The 20,078-nt window shown below is 41.3% G+C and overlaps 1 protein-coding gene across 1 annotated transcript in view; it reads right to left on the reverse strand.

Annotated features, from left to right (window-relative positions):
- Positions 1–13,150, reverse strand: part of TRPC6 (transient receptor potential cation channel subfamily C member 6) — a 78,077-nt gene extending 64,927 nt beyond the window's left edge. The window contains exon 1 of the mRNA XM_063148902.1: positions 13,008–13,150. Coding sequence (XP_063004972.1) covers positions 13,008–13,150 — 143 coding nt within the window. The remainder of the gene's footprint in view (positions 1–13,007) is intronic.
- Between the last annotated feature and the right edge of the window lie 6,928 nt (positions 13,151–20,078).

The following is a 20,078-nucleotide window of genomic DNA, read 5'->3' on the forward strand; positions in this document are numbered from 1 at the left end:
TCTGTATTTCTTTCTTGTAGATCTGACTACTAATATCAAACGTAACTGAAATCTGAGGAAAACTGCAAATATGAAATATAACAGCCCTGAGATCTCATCAAATTCCTAGGTAGAGTCTCCACATTCAGAATCTTTCATGGCGAAATACTATTCAGAGTACATTCGGTTTTTTTATTTCAGATGCTACTCCTTTTTATAAATATTATATCTTTCAATATATTCTCCTTTGTGCATCTCCCACTAATCTTGACCTGAAATGGGTGAGGGCTCTGAACTGAAGAAAACTGCCAATAAAATAAGGATGGGAGAAAAATATGGATTTTAACATCATGGATCCTCCAAGCTGAATATATGCCTCATGATTGCAGGAGAACTGGAATAATTTATGAGTGCATGCAATTGTGAATAAAAGGGACTGGACATGAAATGAAAGCTGTGTAAACAACTGATTAGGAAAATGACAAGCAACAACCTCAGGACTACTCAGAGTACAGGAAAAAGTACTAAAGATCTTTTAAACATCTGAACAGAAAAGAGCAATAGGAAAATCCATTGGAATTGGATGAGCCATCAGGGGTTCAGGGACAGAGCTGCTTCCTTCTGCAGAAGCAGCATGCGCATTTTCTGCTTGGCATCTGAGGAAGAAGGAACAGTAAGCTGTCTCTGCTTTGCAAAAAAAGTAGAAGAGAGTATCATTATACTAAAGAGAGCAATTAACTTAGAGATAATGTTTCAAATAACAGAGATATACAATAATATAGCAATTACAAATGAGAAAAGGTAATGATTAGGATTATTCCAGCAGTCACACTGAACTGATTCAGGAACTTCATATGCCTATCCATTTGTTCTTCCATATACTCTGTATAAAATAAAATATGTCCATCATCTAATATGAATCTGGATCTGACCTCGTACCTCTACAAAATTAAAATTTCGCTAAGAAACTGCATTTGTAACTCAACCAACGATAAAAGGCTGACACCAACTTCAGAGAGAACACTAGATCTTCGCAAACTTTTCCTACCTAGAAAAAGTAAAGATTTGCGCAATATACAATGCTCATGTCCAGGAGACCATTTTTTTAACAGCTGTGTTTGAAGGAAAATAATGAAGCGTGTTTATCAATGCTCTTCCTGCATCTCTGTTAGGAATAAGCCATTTTCATCATGTAAATGTGATGTACTTCTAATTAAAGAATCCATGCAGTAGCACTAAATTTACCTTAACACACACGCACACAATAAAAACTGCAGCAGTGCAACTTCAGGATGAATAGGAGTTCCTGCAGAAGATCTTAGTATTTCAATGTGTGCATATGTAAAAGGGAAAGCAGTAGAAAAAAAGGGAGTTACTTCGGTTTACTTATAATGTTTGTAATTACTGTCATGAAAATTAATTACCTTATAAGAATAAAGAAACATTGATGATGTTTATTGTTCCCTGATATGCACAAGTACTTGGTATCACGACCTCAGTGACACTTTTAGAGAAAACAGAATTGGTGGCAAGTCACACACACAATTCCAGCAGGAAAAGATCATTTGGCTTTCTCAAATCTGAGATGTAATGGTGACTGCAGCACAGAGCACAACTCACAAAAGAGCTGTGATCAGATTTGATAGATCAAAGGCGTAGAATGAGACCTTTAACAGCTACCATTACTTTAGAATTGCAGAATATTTTGCAGAATGTGTGACATTTGCAAACATTGTCACTCAGAAGAGATTCCCTGGCCTCCACTGAACAACACCATGTTGCTTTTGATTCCACAGAACAGAAGAAATCCATGAACTAGCTAGCCACATGACAATGTTATTAGCTCTTGTTGCACTCCAGTCAGGTAATAATAATAGAATAGCATGGGGAGGATTTTACAATCACTTGACAAAGACTGTTATTATAGCTAAAATCAAGAAGTTTGCTTTCACAGGGAGAAAATAAAGTTTCAGAATATACAGAGAAAACCTTGAGATCTTTATCTTCAAGAAAAAAACAGAAGGAAGAGAAGCAAGAAGAGTTCTGCCTTGCTAATATTTTTCTGGCAGGTAGCTGTTGTGGATTGAGATTTCTGTTTTTCCTGAGTTGAAACTGGTCTTGCAACTTGGTCTTTGACACCCTACAAACCTACCTTACTGCTAAATAATTCACTACACTGAAATATAGACATGAGTTTTCCTAAGAGGTATTTATTCAAACTGACAGATTGATTCAAACTGTAAGAATTTGGAGCACTTACCTTTGGGTACAATGATAAATACCAATCAGAACCAATTCTCACATGGTACTACTTATTATCAAATTATACTGGATTTGTAACATGCTTCAGAGAAGAACTGTAATTTAATTAAAAACCTTCCTTAGTTAAATACTGTTAAGTGATAAAGAATGATGATTCTAACATCCAGAGAATCCAGTGAATCAAAGCGGAATAACAATGTACACCGTTTTTTAGCATGAAATTGCATGGGCACTAGCAGAGCTAAGACTTATACAGTAGTAGGTTGTTGGCATGGAAGGGAACTCTCCTCCTGGAAAAATAAAGTACATTAGGAGAAATAAGAATCAAAGTGGCCTTTTCATTTATTTGGTGCTGTATATAGGTTCTGAAAAAAAAAACCTCATCAGGAATTCATCTCGCTTGTCTAACTGCCTAACCTCACTTACCAGATTTTAACCAAATACATTAAAATTAAGGGGACAAGGCGAGGCTCCATTACCTGAATCCAAACTTTTACATTGTAGAGGAGAAGAAAGCATTTGTATGGTTGCTTTGTAACTGATCTGGAATGTAGAGCCTTGCATCGTTCCACAGCACAATCAGCTACATTCTCCCACTGAAGGGAGACAGAACTGTAGTTTTGGTCACCATAGCTTTGCCTGGGCTGGTCTCTTGAGAGAACACCATGAGCTGAACACCGACAAGCAGATACACCCTGAGCACTGCCCAGCGACTCAAGTCACATCTGGAGTTTAGCAGAGCTGGAGCTGTGCCCTCTACAGCCATCCTGGGGGGGGATTCAAAAGCAGTTAATATTGGATCAACCCATGCATGATTTATGGTGGCTTCAACAAACCAAATGCAAACATTCTTATTTCAGCCATACTGAAACACTTTTGATCAAAAAGCCAATGGAGAATACTTCTGAGAACAGTGCTGTCAAGACTTATTTGGAAAAAAAGAATGAAAGTGATTTTTTAAACCATGAAAACAGATACTAAACCAGTAACACTCCACATGAGCAGAAGTTTCAGATTTACTCAGCCTTCATTTTTACATAGGACTTGGGAAATGGGAACACAGCCTTCCTCTATATTTTGTATTGGAAAAATGAAATTGTTTTTTTTTTTTTTGGCCAGGGATAAAAGGTGACATCCAAGAAGACGGGAAGGGGAAGGAAATAAACCCAAAAGACAAAATACGCACTTTCAGAGTTTTACTTACAATTTTTATTTACTGAGAAATTGGATAGTTTTCCTCATGATTCTCCTGTAAGTGTTATGCCATGTACTCTCTGGAGCAGCAGTAAGTGCAGCAGCAATAAGTGCAAAAGTGTGAGGAGCAGAGGGCCATGCTCTCATGCAGCAATAATGTCTGGGATATAAAGTTATTCTAGTTGATAGATTATTTCTCTAGATGCTGCACATGAAAAGTGTCATGAAAATAGTTTTACCATCCTTCTCCACCACTCTGCAATGTCCCATTCCTGTACATAAGAACATAAAGCAGCTGCATCTCTCTTTACTGGAAATTACCTTGAATTTCTAGGAAGATGCTAATTGATGACTGGAGACAGGTGGGAAAAAAAGGCAGTCTTATTTTGTACATCCATAACTTTTTTGATTCCTTTTAAACATCTCCTCCAGTTACATAGCTTTTAGCACCTTGCCTTTTTTTTTTTTTTGTAAGATATTTAGCAGTCATAATTTCATATTTACTGCCTCTTATATTCTCAGAAGTAGTACCTTGAAGAATATTGGAATAATACTAGATGTTTTCTTCTAACTTTTGTCTCAATCTTGGGCTCAGGGGCTACTGAGCAGAGCGAGAGGTAAGGTGATCCCATCAATCGCTGACTCTTCAGCCAGGACAGTGACACCTGCTAGCATATCTGAACATACCCCACTAATGACCCATGGCCTGTACTCAGGACAAATGTTATGACTACAGCAACACGAGAAGCAGCCCAAGGAGCATGACAAAAAGCTGTGCTTACCTGAACATCAGGCAGTGTGACACGATCACACAGCTGGAATGATCCTGACTGCTTGCTGTCACACAGCTGGAATGATCCTGACTGCTTGCTATCACAACACAGCAGAGAAGTACAAACCCAGCAGGCAGAGGCAGGATCCCAACCCTGCATCACATGCAAAAAGAGCCACCCCATGCCCCTCACCAGCAGCAGCCTGCTGCTGAGTCTGGATGAGAGCTTGCACAGATGGGCACATTTCCATTTTCAGATGGCACTCAGCACTACTAATCTTGTTCCATATTTCTTACAATAAAGAGCACTCAGCTGACTGTGCCACTGCCAAGGGGCTGTCTGGTCGGAAATCCATATTTGGGGCAACATTCCCCCTCTGCCAATATAATATTGATAGATTCAGAAGAATTATTCCAGACATAGAAATTATTCAGAAATTACATCTCACTCAACAAAAGACACTTTGCCGTTGAATCTGTCATGTAATTCTGATTCCCCAAAAGTGTCCTCAGGCCTCTAAATACATACAGGAACTGGACCACATGCCTCTGCAGTGATTCTACTTCCCCTCCTCCTCAATGTGTACTTCCATGCCTTTTCTGACCCTCTGGAGATATCAAGACCAGTATGCAGTCAGAAACCTTGTCATAGAGTTTGAAAAAGGCACACAGACACCCAGCAGTGCTGCTTCCAGCACCTTCCTCACTGAGCAATGCCCTGCACAAAGCTAGTTAAAACCACAAAGGATGTTCTTTCCCTCTAAGGCATTTTCAATGCTCTCACTGATAACTAGGGAAATTTTTGCTGGTTTACAGATTTGATGTAAAATCAGTAAAATAGAAACATCAGGTCATGAAAGATCCTCAGACAGCTTTGTAAAATGAGAGGCATTAGCCCTGCTACCTCTAAATCCTTGCCTAGGTTATTTTTTTTTTAGTTTCTCTTCCTGTTATGCATTAAATGGTGTTGCTGATTCTAGGATGGAAGTGGCTGTGGGGTAAGAAATCCCAGTGTATATTTTATATATCAACTTGTTAGGTAAGATCATTATTATTTTATCATACAAAGAAGTTCTGAAATTTCACTGTCACACCATTTGCTGTTTACCTACAAATGTGCTCACATCAGATGTTGCTAAATGATTAAATAGCTGTCTAACTTAAACCTCTGAAATTCTTTTCTGAAGAAAAGTAGGAAACATTAACTTCTTCAGCTTTGTACCCTATTCAGCATTCATTTTGCAGACCTGGAGACACTGCTATTGCTGACTTTTTTGTTAGAAGTGCTCTGCAAAATGTTTCAAATAATCGAAACTCTATCTTCAGAAACTTAAGTCCCTCTCCCCTCCTAATTATTGGTGGTTTTATTTGTTGCTTAGATGTCAGTTCAAGATATTGCTAATTTTGCTCCAACATATCTGCCATGTTGTTGCAACTCCTTGGTCTTCCCTGGGCAGCAAGAGCTTGTTACAGACTCCCACTGACAACCAAGAGACTTGAATAGCAATATGGATTACAGCCCAAGCTTTCCAGAGCTTTCGATATTGTGTGGTTGAGTTTGTAAGATCCTGAAGTGAGAACATCTCACGATGAGAAGCCACACCAAATACCCAGTATCCTTGAAAAGCTTCATCCCGTGCTTACTACTTGAAAATGAAGTCATATCAGCTAAGGTTTTTAAGTGCTACTGCACTTCAATTGTACTTTTATCAAGGGCTGTCGCAATTCTTAACTCATATTTCCACACTTAGAAGAGAGAAAACAAATTTTTCTCTTGTATGGGGAGAAATACTATTCTAAAACTCACTTGAGACGCACAAGATTTACTCTAAGACTCACAATAGCAGCAGTCTTCAAAAACTGTCCTGAGTAATTAAGAGGAAACTTGTTCTTAAAGGGAGAGGAATATAAAATCTACAGAGAGGAAGAGTCCCTGCTGCCTTCCCACAACCTGCCGTTTGCCTCTGATTTGTCAGCATAACTAGATAACCCACTCTCCAGTGGAGCAGGGTGATCCTCTGCAGAGCCTGAATGAACCCTGTGAGCAACCACCCTACTCTATGTGCTCCTGCAGGACAGAGGAAAGCCAAAGACAAGCAGTGGACATGGCACAGGCAGATCCCCCAGCATTCAGAATTATCCTTCAGGGCTAAGAGAAGTCTGAGAGTTCTCAGAGCACAGGATTTCTCTTTGAATAAGCACCAGTAGTATAGCACACATGTGACCTTCAAAAACTCCTCTCCCACATATCCCCAAATAAAGCTCTATAACCTTTCAATTACCATTTCAAAAGCTTTTGTGTGTAATATACTTCGATCATTGTGGTTTCACTGGAATTAACTATAAATTAATAAATCCAGATGGAAAAAAACTCCAAGAAACATAACTTCTCAACCTTAGCAAATGAAGATAATAAACTAGAAATTTCTAGCGCATGTTTCTTTCATTAAGACATTTTTTATAATATTTGAAAATTGAAAGTAATTTTAAGTTATCTTAAGGAAGAAAAGCATATAACTAAAGATTAACACAGTGGAATTAAAACTAGTACAGAAAATCAATTACTGCATTGAAAAGCAAAAAAGAAAATTGGTTTATAACTTTCTATCATGAAAAACAGTTGCTTAGGAAAAATTATCATAGAAGTTTACTGTGGGCTATTACTACTTGGTAGGCCTAGTACATGCAGACAGAACAGGACTAACAAAGTTTATCAGTCTGGCCTGGCCAGTTGTTCCAAATAAGGGGGAAAATCATGACTTCAGATTTACTCAGCCTTTACAAAGCTGACACATGTTGATGGCAGGCAAACATCTTACAGAAGGGAAAGAAAACACAAATCACTCCTTAAAGATAAGGGAATTTTCCCCTTTGAAAAGCTGCTAAGCAGTCTGTCATCAGTCCTGAAGTCAGTCAATGTGCACAACAGGAGAAACCCAAGCTGGGCCAGGAGGAAAATCAGCACAGCCAAGTGCTCCTCTGAACTAACCCCAGTGCTGACAGAAGATGACAGGAGGCACCAGACCAGCTCTGAGTCCACCCCTCCAGTCTGCTGGGCCCTCACTCATCTAGCTGCTAGCTAAGCTGATGTGACATGTGCAGACAGGGACAGGACAAGAGGAAAAGGCTTTAATTTAAACTAAAACAGGAGAGAGTTGATTAGCTGTGAGGAAGAAATTCTTTACTCACAGGGTTCTGAGACAATTGGAATAGGTTGCCCAGAGAAGTTGTGGATGTTCCATGCCTGGAAGTGTCCAAGGCCAGGGTGGATGGAGCTCTGAGCAAGCTGATCTAATGGGTGCCATCCCTGCCCATAGCAGGGGGTTGGGATTAGATGACAATCTTTAAGATCTCCCCCATACCAAACCCTTCTAGGGTTTTGTAACACAGCACAAAGCTTTATGGAAATTCTCCAGACTGAATAGTCTGCAAAATTGTTAGTGCTGCAGCAGCAGCAGGCCTTGTGGTCGGCATTGTTTTCTACAGATCAACCATGATCCTTTGGTTTATGATCCTTCTTTCTACCTGCTTGAAAGGCCTCATAGATGCTAAATACTTTGTAAATATCCTCACTTCTCTGTTCTCTTCACTAAGGTAAATACTGACATCAAACCCAGTGTTTAATCAAGTTCTAAGACCAAACTGAACTCCAGTCATGCTCTTCTGAGCTGGCATCACCTGAGCTGACAACCACAATATTGATATTTTATTCATATGAGTAATTTTTTTTAACAAAAAGGAACTACTCTTCAGAAAACAAGTTATCTACTTCCCACAAAGCTTTGAGAAAGCACCTAAAAATGACAATACTTGATAAGCCATTATTTCACTTATTCAGGGTTGCTGTAGTAAATCTCACATTTTATTCTTAATGCCAAAGTTTGCCTTTTGGCTATTTTTTCCAATTTTGACAAAAATGTATTCAAACATATCAGACTAGGGGTTACAATACAGCTGTGCTGACAAATGCACTATTAGTAGAAAAAATATAGTTGGACAGAAATGGATATGGAAGGTAAGCCCAGACCCAGACCTTAGTCAGTCATCTTCACATTATATTCCACACATTTTATTTCACTAAAAATAGTATACTTGATTGTGTATATCAGTGCTAAACAAATAATAAACTTTCTACTTCAAGACAAAAATGTTAATCCATTCCAGAGAACACTGCCTGTCATTTAATTACCATTAAGCTTTTTGTCCACATTCAATTATCCAAACTTAGATTTAAACACTGCTTATCAACGCAAGTCCTTTAAGCCTCCTGTTGAGTGGACTCTGTGTACCAATGGCTACACCTACAAGTAAGTGCACAAACCTGTATATAAAACTCACTGTGGTATGAAAGCCTGAGGTATGAAAGCAAAACAATTTGATGGACACAGTTTAACCAGCAAACTCTTCTTCTGCTTGTGTTTGCAGAGCTGCAAAATCTAACACAGCTTGATGACGCAGACCCACCATGCCATATTGGGGATACCAATACTGGCAAGAATTCTTCAAGTAGCCAGTTATTATAACCTTCAGCTTCTGTGGTGGGAAATGCTGCTGGGACAATGTTTGACAAACAGCATGCTGGTTATTACATTTACATTGAAAAGTATGCCATACACATCCCACACATTTCTGAATCACTACTCCACCTTCCTCATGCAAATTTAACAAATTACTTATATTTTTATGGAAATCTTACAGTTTTATAAAATTATGTCCCCTAGGGAGGCAACTTTCATTTGTTTGGTGACTAAATGAGAGTTAGGGTATAAATAAACTTACAGATATATCGCAGTGGCTCAAGAAAAATTATTATTCATAATCATAGCATAGGAAACTGGGTACTGTAGCTGGCCAAAGAAGCTCCCAGTTAAATTACTGAGTGTACACAGTGAACACAAGAGTGCCTAACAACTAAACCCAAGAAATCCCACAAGCCTGCACCAAAAATGAACACATGTGGGGGAAAAAGTCTACTTAATATGAAATAAATAGGAATATGTGTGATGTGAAAAGTGAAGCATTCTCTTCTACCTGCTTGCAGGATACACAGTGAACTAAAAGTTGGGGGGCTTGATAACAATGTTGTTGTCCTTTTACTCGAGAGCCAAGGGATTACATTCAGTCACCCAGAATATGAGAGATTCAGATATGATTTTTTTTCCAGTGCCCAGTATGAATTAGATCCATCAAACATAAATCACATTATGATCTGTGCATTTGTTCCATACACTAGGCTATAAAAGGAAATGAACCCCCCTCCATACCAACTCTTCTACCTTTTTGATTTCAACGAGACCATTGCAACATATTTTCAGAAGACAAAGCATCTCATCAAAGAGGCTGACAATCGGAAACACAGCTGCCACATTGTACAGTACTCCCTGAAGAGATTATGTCTAATGAAGAGTCTGGAAAATAATTTTACAGGTCATTTCAAGCAAGACAGTTGAGACTAGAGATAAAAATTACATTATGTCAATGGCAGAAACCATTACATTGCAGACAGGAAAGAAATCATTAAACATGTTATTTAACAAAGAATAGGTTTTTAAGAATGTACTAGGTTTGGTAATTTCAAGAAACACTTAGCTGGAAAACCACAAAAGTTGAGGAACAGTCTATGTCTCAAGGCAGTTAGGGACATCAGAACCCTTTTCCCCTGTTTTCATCTGATAACTTGTGTGCCTCATTTACTTTACAACTGACATGTTAATACACAATTATTCCTCCTCACATCTATAAGAAAACATCTATTTTTCACAATGCAAAATATTGTGAAGTATAAATAAGCATTCTAACCAGATGCCTGACTGAATTAGTGTCTTCTCACTAGCTTAGTACACTGACAATCTGTCCTTCACTAACATTTTTCCAGCAGGGAAGTTTACATACAAGTGCTATCACTTCCAAATCCTACTGCACATCAGTGCTCAGACGTGGGGTTAGACATTAAAATGCAGCTTCCATCCTGTTTTAAACCTCAAAACTGGGCTTTTTGCCAATGAAATACTTGCATAGGAGGGACAAATCCCAACATATAAACATTTTTGCATTGCAATAGTCAATCTTCTGACACATATATTGCAGTGTATTTCTTGATACATAAGAGGCAGGACTCAATGACCACATGGAATAGCACTACTAGAAAGAAAATGTTTACTTGCATATAATTTCTAACACATCTTAGAAGTCTAAGTCTTAAAAAGTAAGACTTTGGAGTAAGTAAGTATGTAATCTTTTGGAAATAATTTATTTACACATTCTACAGATTGCCTAAATTTTAGATTTCCCGCTTGAGGTTCTGAATTCAAAAGAACAGCAGAATTTTTCAGCACAAAATTCCATTCAAATTTTGGTTTGCATCATGCCACATATGAAGGTAAAAGCCTTCCATCCATTGCCAAAAGACTGTGTGACCCTACTTGGCACAGCTGATAAACTCAAGGTACCTTCTTGAAATCTTTTTTGCAGTAAAGATACCTTGGATACAGTAAAGCTGTTCTCCAGAAAGAGGAGCTAAAATACAGGAAATACATCTCTGTAAATGGTTTGGGTTATTATTATCATCCAGAAGCTACAGCACTTAACAGCAGTCACAAAACAACACATGAAAAGCATGTGCTACAAACAATGTCCTCAGTAACATCAGCATTAGCACCAAATCACCACTTGAGAAAAACTATTCCTTAGCATCAAGCTACTTTTCAAGCAATAGTCACGTGCCATATTATGCCAGTAAGTGTGTTACCCTCTCAGTAATGTTTAAAAGGAGGTAAAACAGCTTTTTTGGACATCAGCTGTACTGTGCATTACTGATCTCCATTAATCACCATAACAGCATCAGGAAATACCAGTAATTTGAGGATTAAAAAAAAACATAAGTAGAGATAAGTATTCTTACTGCATGTAGATGATAAGGAGTATAAAGATCATATGCTACACATGGCCCAGCTTATTATTTATTAAATTCTTGGCCATATGAAGGCCTCTAGCAAAACCAATGACTTTTGGTTGAAAAGGCATATCTACAAAATGTACCTGAAATGTGATATAGCTGGAAGTTAGGCAGAAAAATTCAAAAACTGCTTGGTAATCACTGTAGCCTAGAGGAGCCTGTTCACTCACTACATTCATTCCTGCCAGCCAAGGAAGTCCTGGCAGTGGCTACATGTAGGCATTTCCTATGGATCTCTGTGAAGTGATTCTTTTCCATATCCAGAGAAACCCCAAAGAACAACTTCTATCCATGCGTAATGTGGATGTGAAAACCAAGCTCTTGATAACTTCCTGTGGTTAGTGCTACCCTGGTTCTGCAAAGCAACTAGATTAGGATGCAGGCTGTCCCTATGGGCACTGTGAGGTGATGAGAGGCAGTCTCCACACTGAGAGAGTGATGGACCAGGAGCTGCAGGCACAGGCACTTCTTTCACTTCATTCTTGAAGGGAAATTATCAGCACCCCACAGACTTGCAGACTTTGTTCGAAGAGATGATTTGAAAGACTTAACGCAAGCTCTATCCTCTCACATCTGCACAACCACTCTGAGTGAGTAGATGGCAAAAGAACTTCAAACTGCCGTATTAGTTCAAAGCTTTAGTCCACTAGTGAGAACCAATCTGAACTAACCATCAGAAAGCTTTTTTTTTCTGAAAGGATTCATTAGGTATTTGCATTAGATACGTGCATTCATACGTGCAGGGTTTAAGTCCAATGTGCAGTAATATATGCTGTTACACATAGCTCCATGAGCATACTGAATTAGTGATCCACAAAGACACTCAAGAATAGCAATACAGCAGTAAATTTTGAAAACTCTGGTTGTTCTTAGCTGAGTTGATAAATATTCAAGCACTCTAAGTGTTCCCAGTTTCACTGTTGTTATTCCTTTCCTATATCCAGGTAGCTGTCAAGTGGCTGGTAGGTGGCTCACAGATAAAACAGCAAATATTAGGAGAGCCTGATAACTGTAATTTACCATTTAAGCAATAAAATATAATTTGTAAAAAAGAAAGTACACATCTTCTGGCAATCATCTGAGATTTTAGGACTCATCTTGCATTGCTTAATACCCATTTTCCCCCTGTTGGGTAGCTTCTCCTCAGAAGCATTAACAAGTGGTAATTACAGTAGTCATGCTGACAGCACATAACCAAAGGGACACTGCCAACACTGAACGCCAATAGACGTGGATGTTAAGTTGTAGTTCCTGGAACCTTTGTAATTTATGTTTACATAATTCAGCTTTTATTGCATATGTTCTTACACTCTGCTTTAAATGATAACTACCTGCCAAAACTCACATAATGAAATTACACAAGGCTACGCGGCCTTAAAGATAATGATAGGAGGATAGGGTTTTTTGTAATTATTTTGCAAAAACGAAAGGAGGATGGTTTTATGCACACACCTTCAATGTGCGCTCTCTCGGTGGGAGCAACCGATCACAGGAATTAACATTTCTGTAATTACATTAAACCCATCAGACACCATCAGTTCTACGTACACCCGACGTCTCCTGCCCTGCTCTCCACAGCTGAGCCCAAGCCACCCTTCGCCTCCCTGCCAGCGGGAAGGCACCACGCCGCGCTCAGAGGAGACCTGCCAGCGCGGGCACGGCGGTGCCAACGCTGCTCCTCCGCCTTGGCAAGCACAGCTGCTGCCCCGGGGAGGCGCGGGAAGCTGCCGGGTCCCCACACGGCTGCCCACCAGCGCCGACCCCCGCCCGCCGCCCCTGTCCCGCCGCCCCTGTCCCGCCACCGCCTCCCCGCGCAGGGACGGAGCCACCCCCGGCGGGACTCACACGGGGTAGAAGGCGTAGGGCGGCAGGGCGCTCTCCTCGCACAGCTCCGCGTCCAGCAGCAGGTAGTCCTGGCTGTCGTTCCGCCGGGCCCCGGGCGCCGGGGAGCTGCCCTTGCGCGGGGCGTAGGGCTGCGCCTGGCTCATGCTGTCCCGCGGCCGAGCTGCGCGGCGGCTCCCTCGGGGCGCGCCGGCAGCGCCGCGGAGGCACCGGCGCTCGGGGCCGCGCTGGGCTCTCGCCGGCAGCGCCGCGGCCCAGCTCGCTCCGCGCCCCGGCAGCGAGGGGCTCCCGGCAGCCGGAGCCGGCAGCGAGGGGCTCCCGGCAGCCGGAGCCGCCGCCCGCCGCGCCGCGGGCGAGGCGCAGCTCGGAGCGGGGGCAGCAAAGTTTGCGGCGCGTCAGGCGGCGCGGCTGTCCCCGGCCGGAGGGAAGGGGCGGGAGGTGGGAGGGCGGCGGGCTCCGCTCGCCTCCCCTGGGGCTCCGATGCCCCCTGCGCGCCTCCCCCGCCGGCGGCACCGGCCCGGCTGCGCTGGGGGGCCCGCAGCGCTGCCCCGGACAGGGGCCATGTCCCCCCGCCGGGACCGAGCCAGCCTCCCGCCGCTTGTGCCGGGCACGGCCCGCGGTGGTCGGCAATGAACCCCGCCGAACGCTCCCTTGGGAGCTCGACAGGACCGGCGGCGCGGCTGGCGGTGGCTCCCCGCGGCTGGGGAACAGAACTCCTGCTTGGATTTACAGTGGCTTGGTAGGACAGCCTGCGCTGCACTTGTCTCCTCGTGTAAGTGTCCGAGGAAGAGCATCAGTGAAAACGAATGCTAGTCAAGTACACCCAGAAAATCTGCAACTTTACGTCTTCCCCAAAAACTGGAAAACTTCATTGAAAATTCTACGTCCTTTTCAGGCTCTTTGCCTCTTTCTTTCATCTCTGAAATATCCTCTCACAAACGCTGTTCACCTGTTTCAGAGAAGAGCTAGTTTTTAATCACCTCTAATAACATCAGTTAAGAGCAGGGGCACAATATCAAATATAATAGTAAAAAAAGCCCCCAAACAACACAATATTTTTGCAGTAATCGCACTTAAGCGAAACTCAGTCCACTTGTATTTCTCAGTTCTGCTTCACTGGTAGCACTTTGTTTGATGATAGTTTGCAAATAAGTAATTACAGACTTTTCTGGGAAAAATGCATGGCACTGAAGAATTAACATCTGACCTTTAGGTATCTTCCACGTTAAACATAGCACTTACTGTTTCATAAGGGGATATTTAGAATTAAATGTTGCAAATGTATAGCTAAAACATAAGTGCATCTAAATAAAATCACTCCTTCATTCCTGGCCATGTTCGCATGTTGAATTGTGTTTGTGACGGAGTAGCACACAGCCCTCTACTCCCTAGGCATGCACACCTTCCCCTGATTTAGTGACGCGCTGAGAAAACAACTGGGCAAGCCCCGGGAGAGTCGTTGGCAGAGCAGGCTGGCGCTGCCCCTGCTCTCCAGCAGCCCCAGCCAGCCCGTGGCTGCAGTGCCTGCCTGGCACTCGGCTCGCCCACTGAAACTGCCGGAGCAGGGGCTGCCTAAAGGAACCTGCTGCTCATTTACGTGGTCTTTAGAGGAGGTGCAGAAATACCTGCAGTCAAATTTCTAAAATTTCTTTTGTCCTAGCTATGGCTCTCAAAATTACACTCTAATGAGTTTTGGAAATCTTCCCTTCTTTGCAAACCATTTTTTTCTGTTAAAAGATATCTTATTTTAAATAGGAAGTTTAGTACCGATGATACCATGTGTATTTTGTAATTCTCATGCTGCTACTTCTTTCATATTACTATAAAAACAGACAACACAAAATTATGTGCAGGCTTTGCATTTGAGAAATATGTTGTTGATAATATCTCACATTTTTAGTGAAAGAAAATTGCTTTCTAGAATACTTTGTGATGGAATCTTGATGTGTTCCACTGCTCTTGTGTGTAACCATTTAATTTAATTTGTTCCACTTTTTTATGAAGAGACAGTACTTCTCCACTTAGTGCTTTTTGTATATTTCCCAAATCTTTGCAGTTACTTTTTATTTCAAGTAGTCTATTTGATATTAGGCTGTTGTTTCAAATGTTTTCTTTTAGGTACCTTTGTTTTTTCCCTTTTCTTCCCTCTGTTCCTTTTTCTTCTCCCCTCTGGTATATTTTCTTCCTTCTCAAAGTGAGTACCATCCTACTTTGTTGACAGGCATTCATATCCCTTGATTATTTTTTTCAGTCTGCATTAGAGCCAAAAGAGCCACTTTCTCTATTTCACTCTGCTGCTTCTTCAGTCTTGTGCCTACTGATTGAATGCCCCTAGATTATTTCCCATCTTCCACATGATACCTGTTCCTCCCTCTCAGCTTCCAGGTGACATTTCTCATTTTCTCAGTTGGTGCTCTTCCTAGATGCCAAGCTTTCCTTGGTCTTCATTCTTATTTCAGCCTCATATGTTCTGGTATTTCCCAAGGCACTCTTACTTTCTCACCAATCCCAAACCTTTCACAAATCCTGAAGCCACACTCAATAGGTGTTATGGATGATACAGCGATGACACAGCTGTGTGATTTTCCAGAAACATTGGACAGATAAATTATAGGAACAAAAAATGTTCAATGCCCTTGAAAGGGAAAAAAAAAAAAAAAGATGCTGAGCTGAAATTCTGAATCTTTTCAGCCTGATTTATATTATAAAAGGCATCTTTCAACATACTTGCCCTGTCTCCATTGCCTGGTTACAGGGTGAAAACACGCAGCACTATAGGAGCGGGCCATACTTCTACTAGAGGTCAGATAAGCACAGATGTTCTGAAATCTGTGGGTTTTCCAAGAATTACAATATGATGGGAACACTGGCTAAAGGTAGTGTGTCCTTTTGATGTGTTTGTGTTGGAATGGTTCAGGATATGGGAGTGGACTTGCATTTTTTTTCTTTTTTTAGGCTAGAGATGATTACCTATTATGTGACTATCTGAAAGCTAGTGAGGTTAAAGAGAATTATTTTGGATGCCAAAATGCTGGAATGAAGAAGCAAGGTGTGGTCCTTTCCTTCTGTGAGAGAGAAGAAAAGAGGTTCTTAGCTGAGAGTTTAACTTTTAACTACTCATTATGCTTTGTGCAAGTCTTTCCTACACCAAATGACATTCATATATTATTCTGGCTTTCCTAATGACTTGGCATTTCTGTTGCAAAGATGAACATATGCCATTTTTTAATGAATTTACCATTACTGATATTTATGCAGTCATCTATTAGACATTTAAATGGCAAATTGAATTACAATGAAATTGCTGTTCTGGAGAAAGTTATCAGATCTTCACTCCATTATTTCCTGTAAATATGTGTATATATCTATATGTAAAATCAGAGTGAATACTGAACTAGAAAACCCAGCTGTTTTTCCTGAGTCTTTATGTGGTTTGTGTGGCATGGTTTTGGTGGGGATGAGTTCTGTGAGAAGCTGCCAGAAGGTTCTCCCATGTCAGATAATGTCAGTGCCAGCCAGCTCCAAGACAGACCCACTGCTGGCCAAGGCTCAGCCATCAGCAATGGTGGGAGCACCTCTGTGACAAGGGATTTAAAAATGGGGGGAAATTTCTGAGCAAGAACATTTGCAGCCAGAGAAAGGAGTGAGAGTATGTGAGAGAAACAGCCCTGCAGAGCCCAGGGTTGGGGCAGAAGGAGGGGCAGGACGTGCTCCAGGTGCCAGAGCAGAGATTCCCATGCAGCCCTTAGTACGCAGACTATGGTGAGGCAGCCCATGGAGGTTCATGGTGGAGCAGAGATCCACCTGCACGTATTAAACTTTCATGCTTTAGAGGTAAAAAATACTTAATCTCGACCAAAAAAGTTTGCAGCATTGACATGCTTAATATTTCCTTTGTGCACCTTTTTTAGTACATTATCAGAAAATACATCTGTCTTCTCAGATAAAAAGAACTGGTGAATTAATGTGAAGTGTAAGTGTAGTTTAGAGTTGGTTTAATTGGTTTTATTACAGACAGCAAGTTACAAACTATTCCATCATCATTCACTCAATCAAGTCTAGTGACTGAGATATTTCACTCACAAAGATGAAAAACAAAAGCTGAAAGCTCCTGGGAGGGGAAAGGATGAGAGATGGAGTGAGCTTGCCTAATGAGTGACAGGCACATTGCTCAGTGCACTACTACAAGTCACTTGGGTGCCATGGCAATGAAAGCTGCAAAAAGATGCCATGCAGAACAGCACAGTACCATGATTCAGCCTCACTGCATAACTTACAAAAATGTTATAGTGGAATATATATAGGTGCAGTTGTATTGCTAACTTGTAGACTAATCTAAACCTCTTCAGGAACAAGAGAAAGTGGCAACATCAACCTCCACTTCCAAGGAAATTTTCAAGGATTCATACAGTGATATTTAATTGCTCACATTTAACCAAAATCTTGTTGTGTAAGCTGGTTGAAAAGCACTAACATAACAAGGGTACTCCAGCACATGCCACAGTCAGTTTCGTGGCTTTCTGTTCTGCCATGGGAATGCTACCAAAACCACAGTTGAATAGACCAGGAAAGGTGCGAGTCAATTCTGCAGTGCAATGGATAAGCAGTGTCACTGCTGTGGGTGTGAGTATCACTTGGAAAGAATAGAAGAATGCTATACAGCCTGGAGTCGGAATTCTCCTCTGCTCTACAGTGCAGAACTCTCGACTTGCTTTTGGAAAACCTGAAAATGGAATCATTACTCCTTAGTAATTTTGTTTTTCTCTGCATAAGATAAATGGAATAACCATTGTCAACTACTGGTTCTAATCTCAGCTGCCTTCTGCCTTTCTTTAAATGTGAATGAGGGCAGAATCATGTTGTGCCAATCAGAAACCCTTCCCCATTTCTAAAATTCTTCCTTTGTACGGTCTCTTCTGGCCCCAATCCAACCTGCTGTTTCACATTCAGGTTAGATATTAGAAAGAAATTCTTCACTCCGAGGATGGAGAGGCCCTGGAATAGGTTGTCTAGAGAGGCTGTGGGTGCCCTATCCCTGGAAGTGTTCAAGGCCAGATAGGATCTGACCTTGAGCAACCTGGTCTAGTGCAAGGTGTCCCTACCCATGCAGGGGGTTTGGAACATCATGATCTTTACGGTTCCTTCCAATCCAAACTGTTCTATGGTTCTGTGACTTGGCTCTCATAGATCACACAGAATGCTGTGTGGGTAAATGTATGAAACTGAAGTGCACATTTTAATCACTCAGTCAGAAATTACAGAGGAAGCTTTTTTTCTTCAAAGGAGAGCTTGATGAGGAGTTAGGCATAGATGGCTGGTGAGCTAGATGAGAGCAGTAGGACTGGATTGCAGAAACACATTCAAAAGCTGTTCAAAATTTCTTGGCTAAAACCACTCTTGGGTGTTCATGGGCCAGAGATACTGAAGGATTTTTGAACTGCAAAAGAGTGGGAAGAGAAGTGGGGTCTACAATGACAAAATTTAAGGATGTCTTCCTACCAGAACTTTTATACCCACAAACTCAGGACTCGAGTTTGTGGGGACCCAGAGATTTCTGGGAGCTTAATTATTGCTGGACTGCTGGGGGTGATCCTACTCCCGTCACATAAACATGTGTACATACACACTGCCCCCTCCCTTAGAAGATCTCACTTAGCCTTTATCTTTTTCAGAAACATACAGCTCTTCTCTATGTGCCTTCACACAAGATCTGTCAGGCTACATTTGCCTTGGTTTACATGGTGTAATTAATGATTGTCAAATAATTTTAAAATTTTGAAACGCACTAACACCCACTTGTGCTATATGCACACTGTGAAAGTCAGTCCAATTGAAATACTGTCACTAAACCCATTGCAGCTTCATTGCATATAATTTTGTGGGCTTTGAATAGATACTGTGTTTCCAACCCAGTAGTCTGAGGCATATTGCTCCAAAATAAAGAACTCTACTAGTCATCAAGCTATTCCCATTACAGATAATAAGATACTCCTCTATTTTAAGTGAGTAGGAGGATATTTGAAGTCAAAACTAGATAGAATTAACTAGAAAATGCCTTTTTATTTTCCAAGGAAGTGGAAAGGTTTTTAACCTTCTAATCAAAGTGTATATGGAAAAAGATCTTGAACCAGAGATCATGTATGTCATGAAATGCGAGATTAATTTGACAGAAATCAATAGACTTAGAGTATAAGTGAGATCAAGATTACATTTTTTCCCTTTTCTACTTTCTTTCATTACAGAAAGAAATAAAGTATTTTCTATTTGTCATTTTAATGACTAACCTAAGAGCTTTTCATCTTCCATTCCATGTTCATGCAAGGCGCTATGTTAACTTCTGTGTCCTGCCTGAGTGGTTCAAAGCATCTCCACTTGTCACCTAAATTTGTCACAACAGCAAAGAATGTAAAGAATGTGATACACTGAAGCCTTCTGTGTACATACTTTGCAGAATCATGTTCTTATCTTGGAGATTTGATACTTAGACCTGCAAATGTGTAAAGAGTAAACAAGTGGCATAAAGAGTGACAAATACATCACAGCTCCAACAATAATAGGCTCTTAGACATTCCAACAACTATTCCTGGTATTTAACTTTTGCCTGAAAAATGTGTTTGAATAACAAGTTGTTTAGCTTGATGCCGTGGTTTGAGTGACTGGAAGTAGTTTTTTTTTGATATGCTGTGGTGACCAATAGGTGTTCAGATTTTAATATTAGCACCTGGTGTAGCCACTGAAGTTTGGACACGCCTCTGAGAACACACAGGGGTTAAAAAGCAAAGCTGCTCCTCTGGGAAGCTGTCTTTGGGACTTCCTTCGGGAAAGGCTTTGGATCTTTCCCCCTGTCCCAGCTGCTGGCTGGGCAGGAGGAGGGGAAAAGCCGCGCGGCCATGAGGTAGGCCCAGCCCAAGGATGGAAGGGAGGAAGAGCCCCAAGAGACATCGGGCAGCCATTCCCCCCACAGGAGGGAGAGAGGGAGAGCCGGCGACAGAATTCGATAGCGGCGCTGGCCCAGGAGGAGAAGTGGGGGAGTGCCCGGCAGGGCAGCATGGGAGTGCGGAGCTCTGGGACAGG

This window comes from Melospiza melodia, chromosome 2, assembly GCF_035770615.1.
Source record: "Melospiza melodia melodia isolate bMelMel2 chromosome 2, bMelMel2.pri, whole genome shotgun sequence".
In the NCBI taxonomy this organism is placed as follows: Eukaryota; Metazoa; Chordata; class Aves; order Passeriformes; family Passerellidae; genus Melospiza; species Melospiza melodia.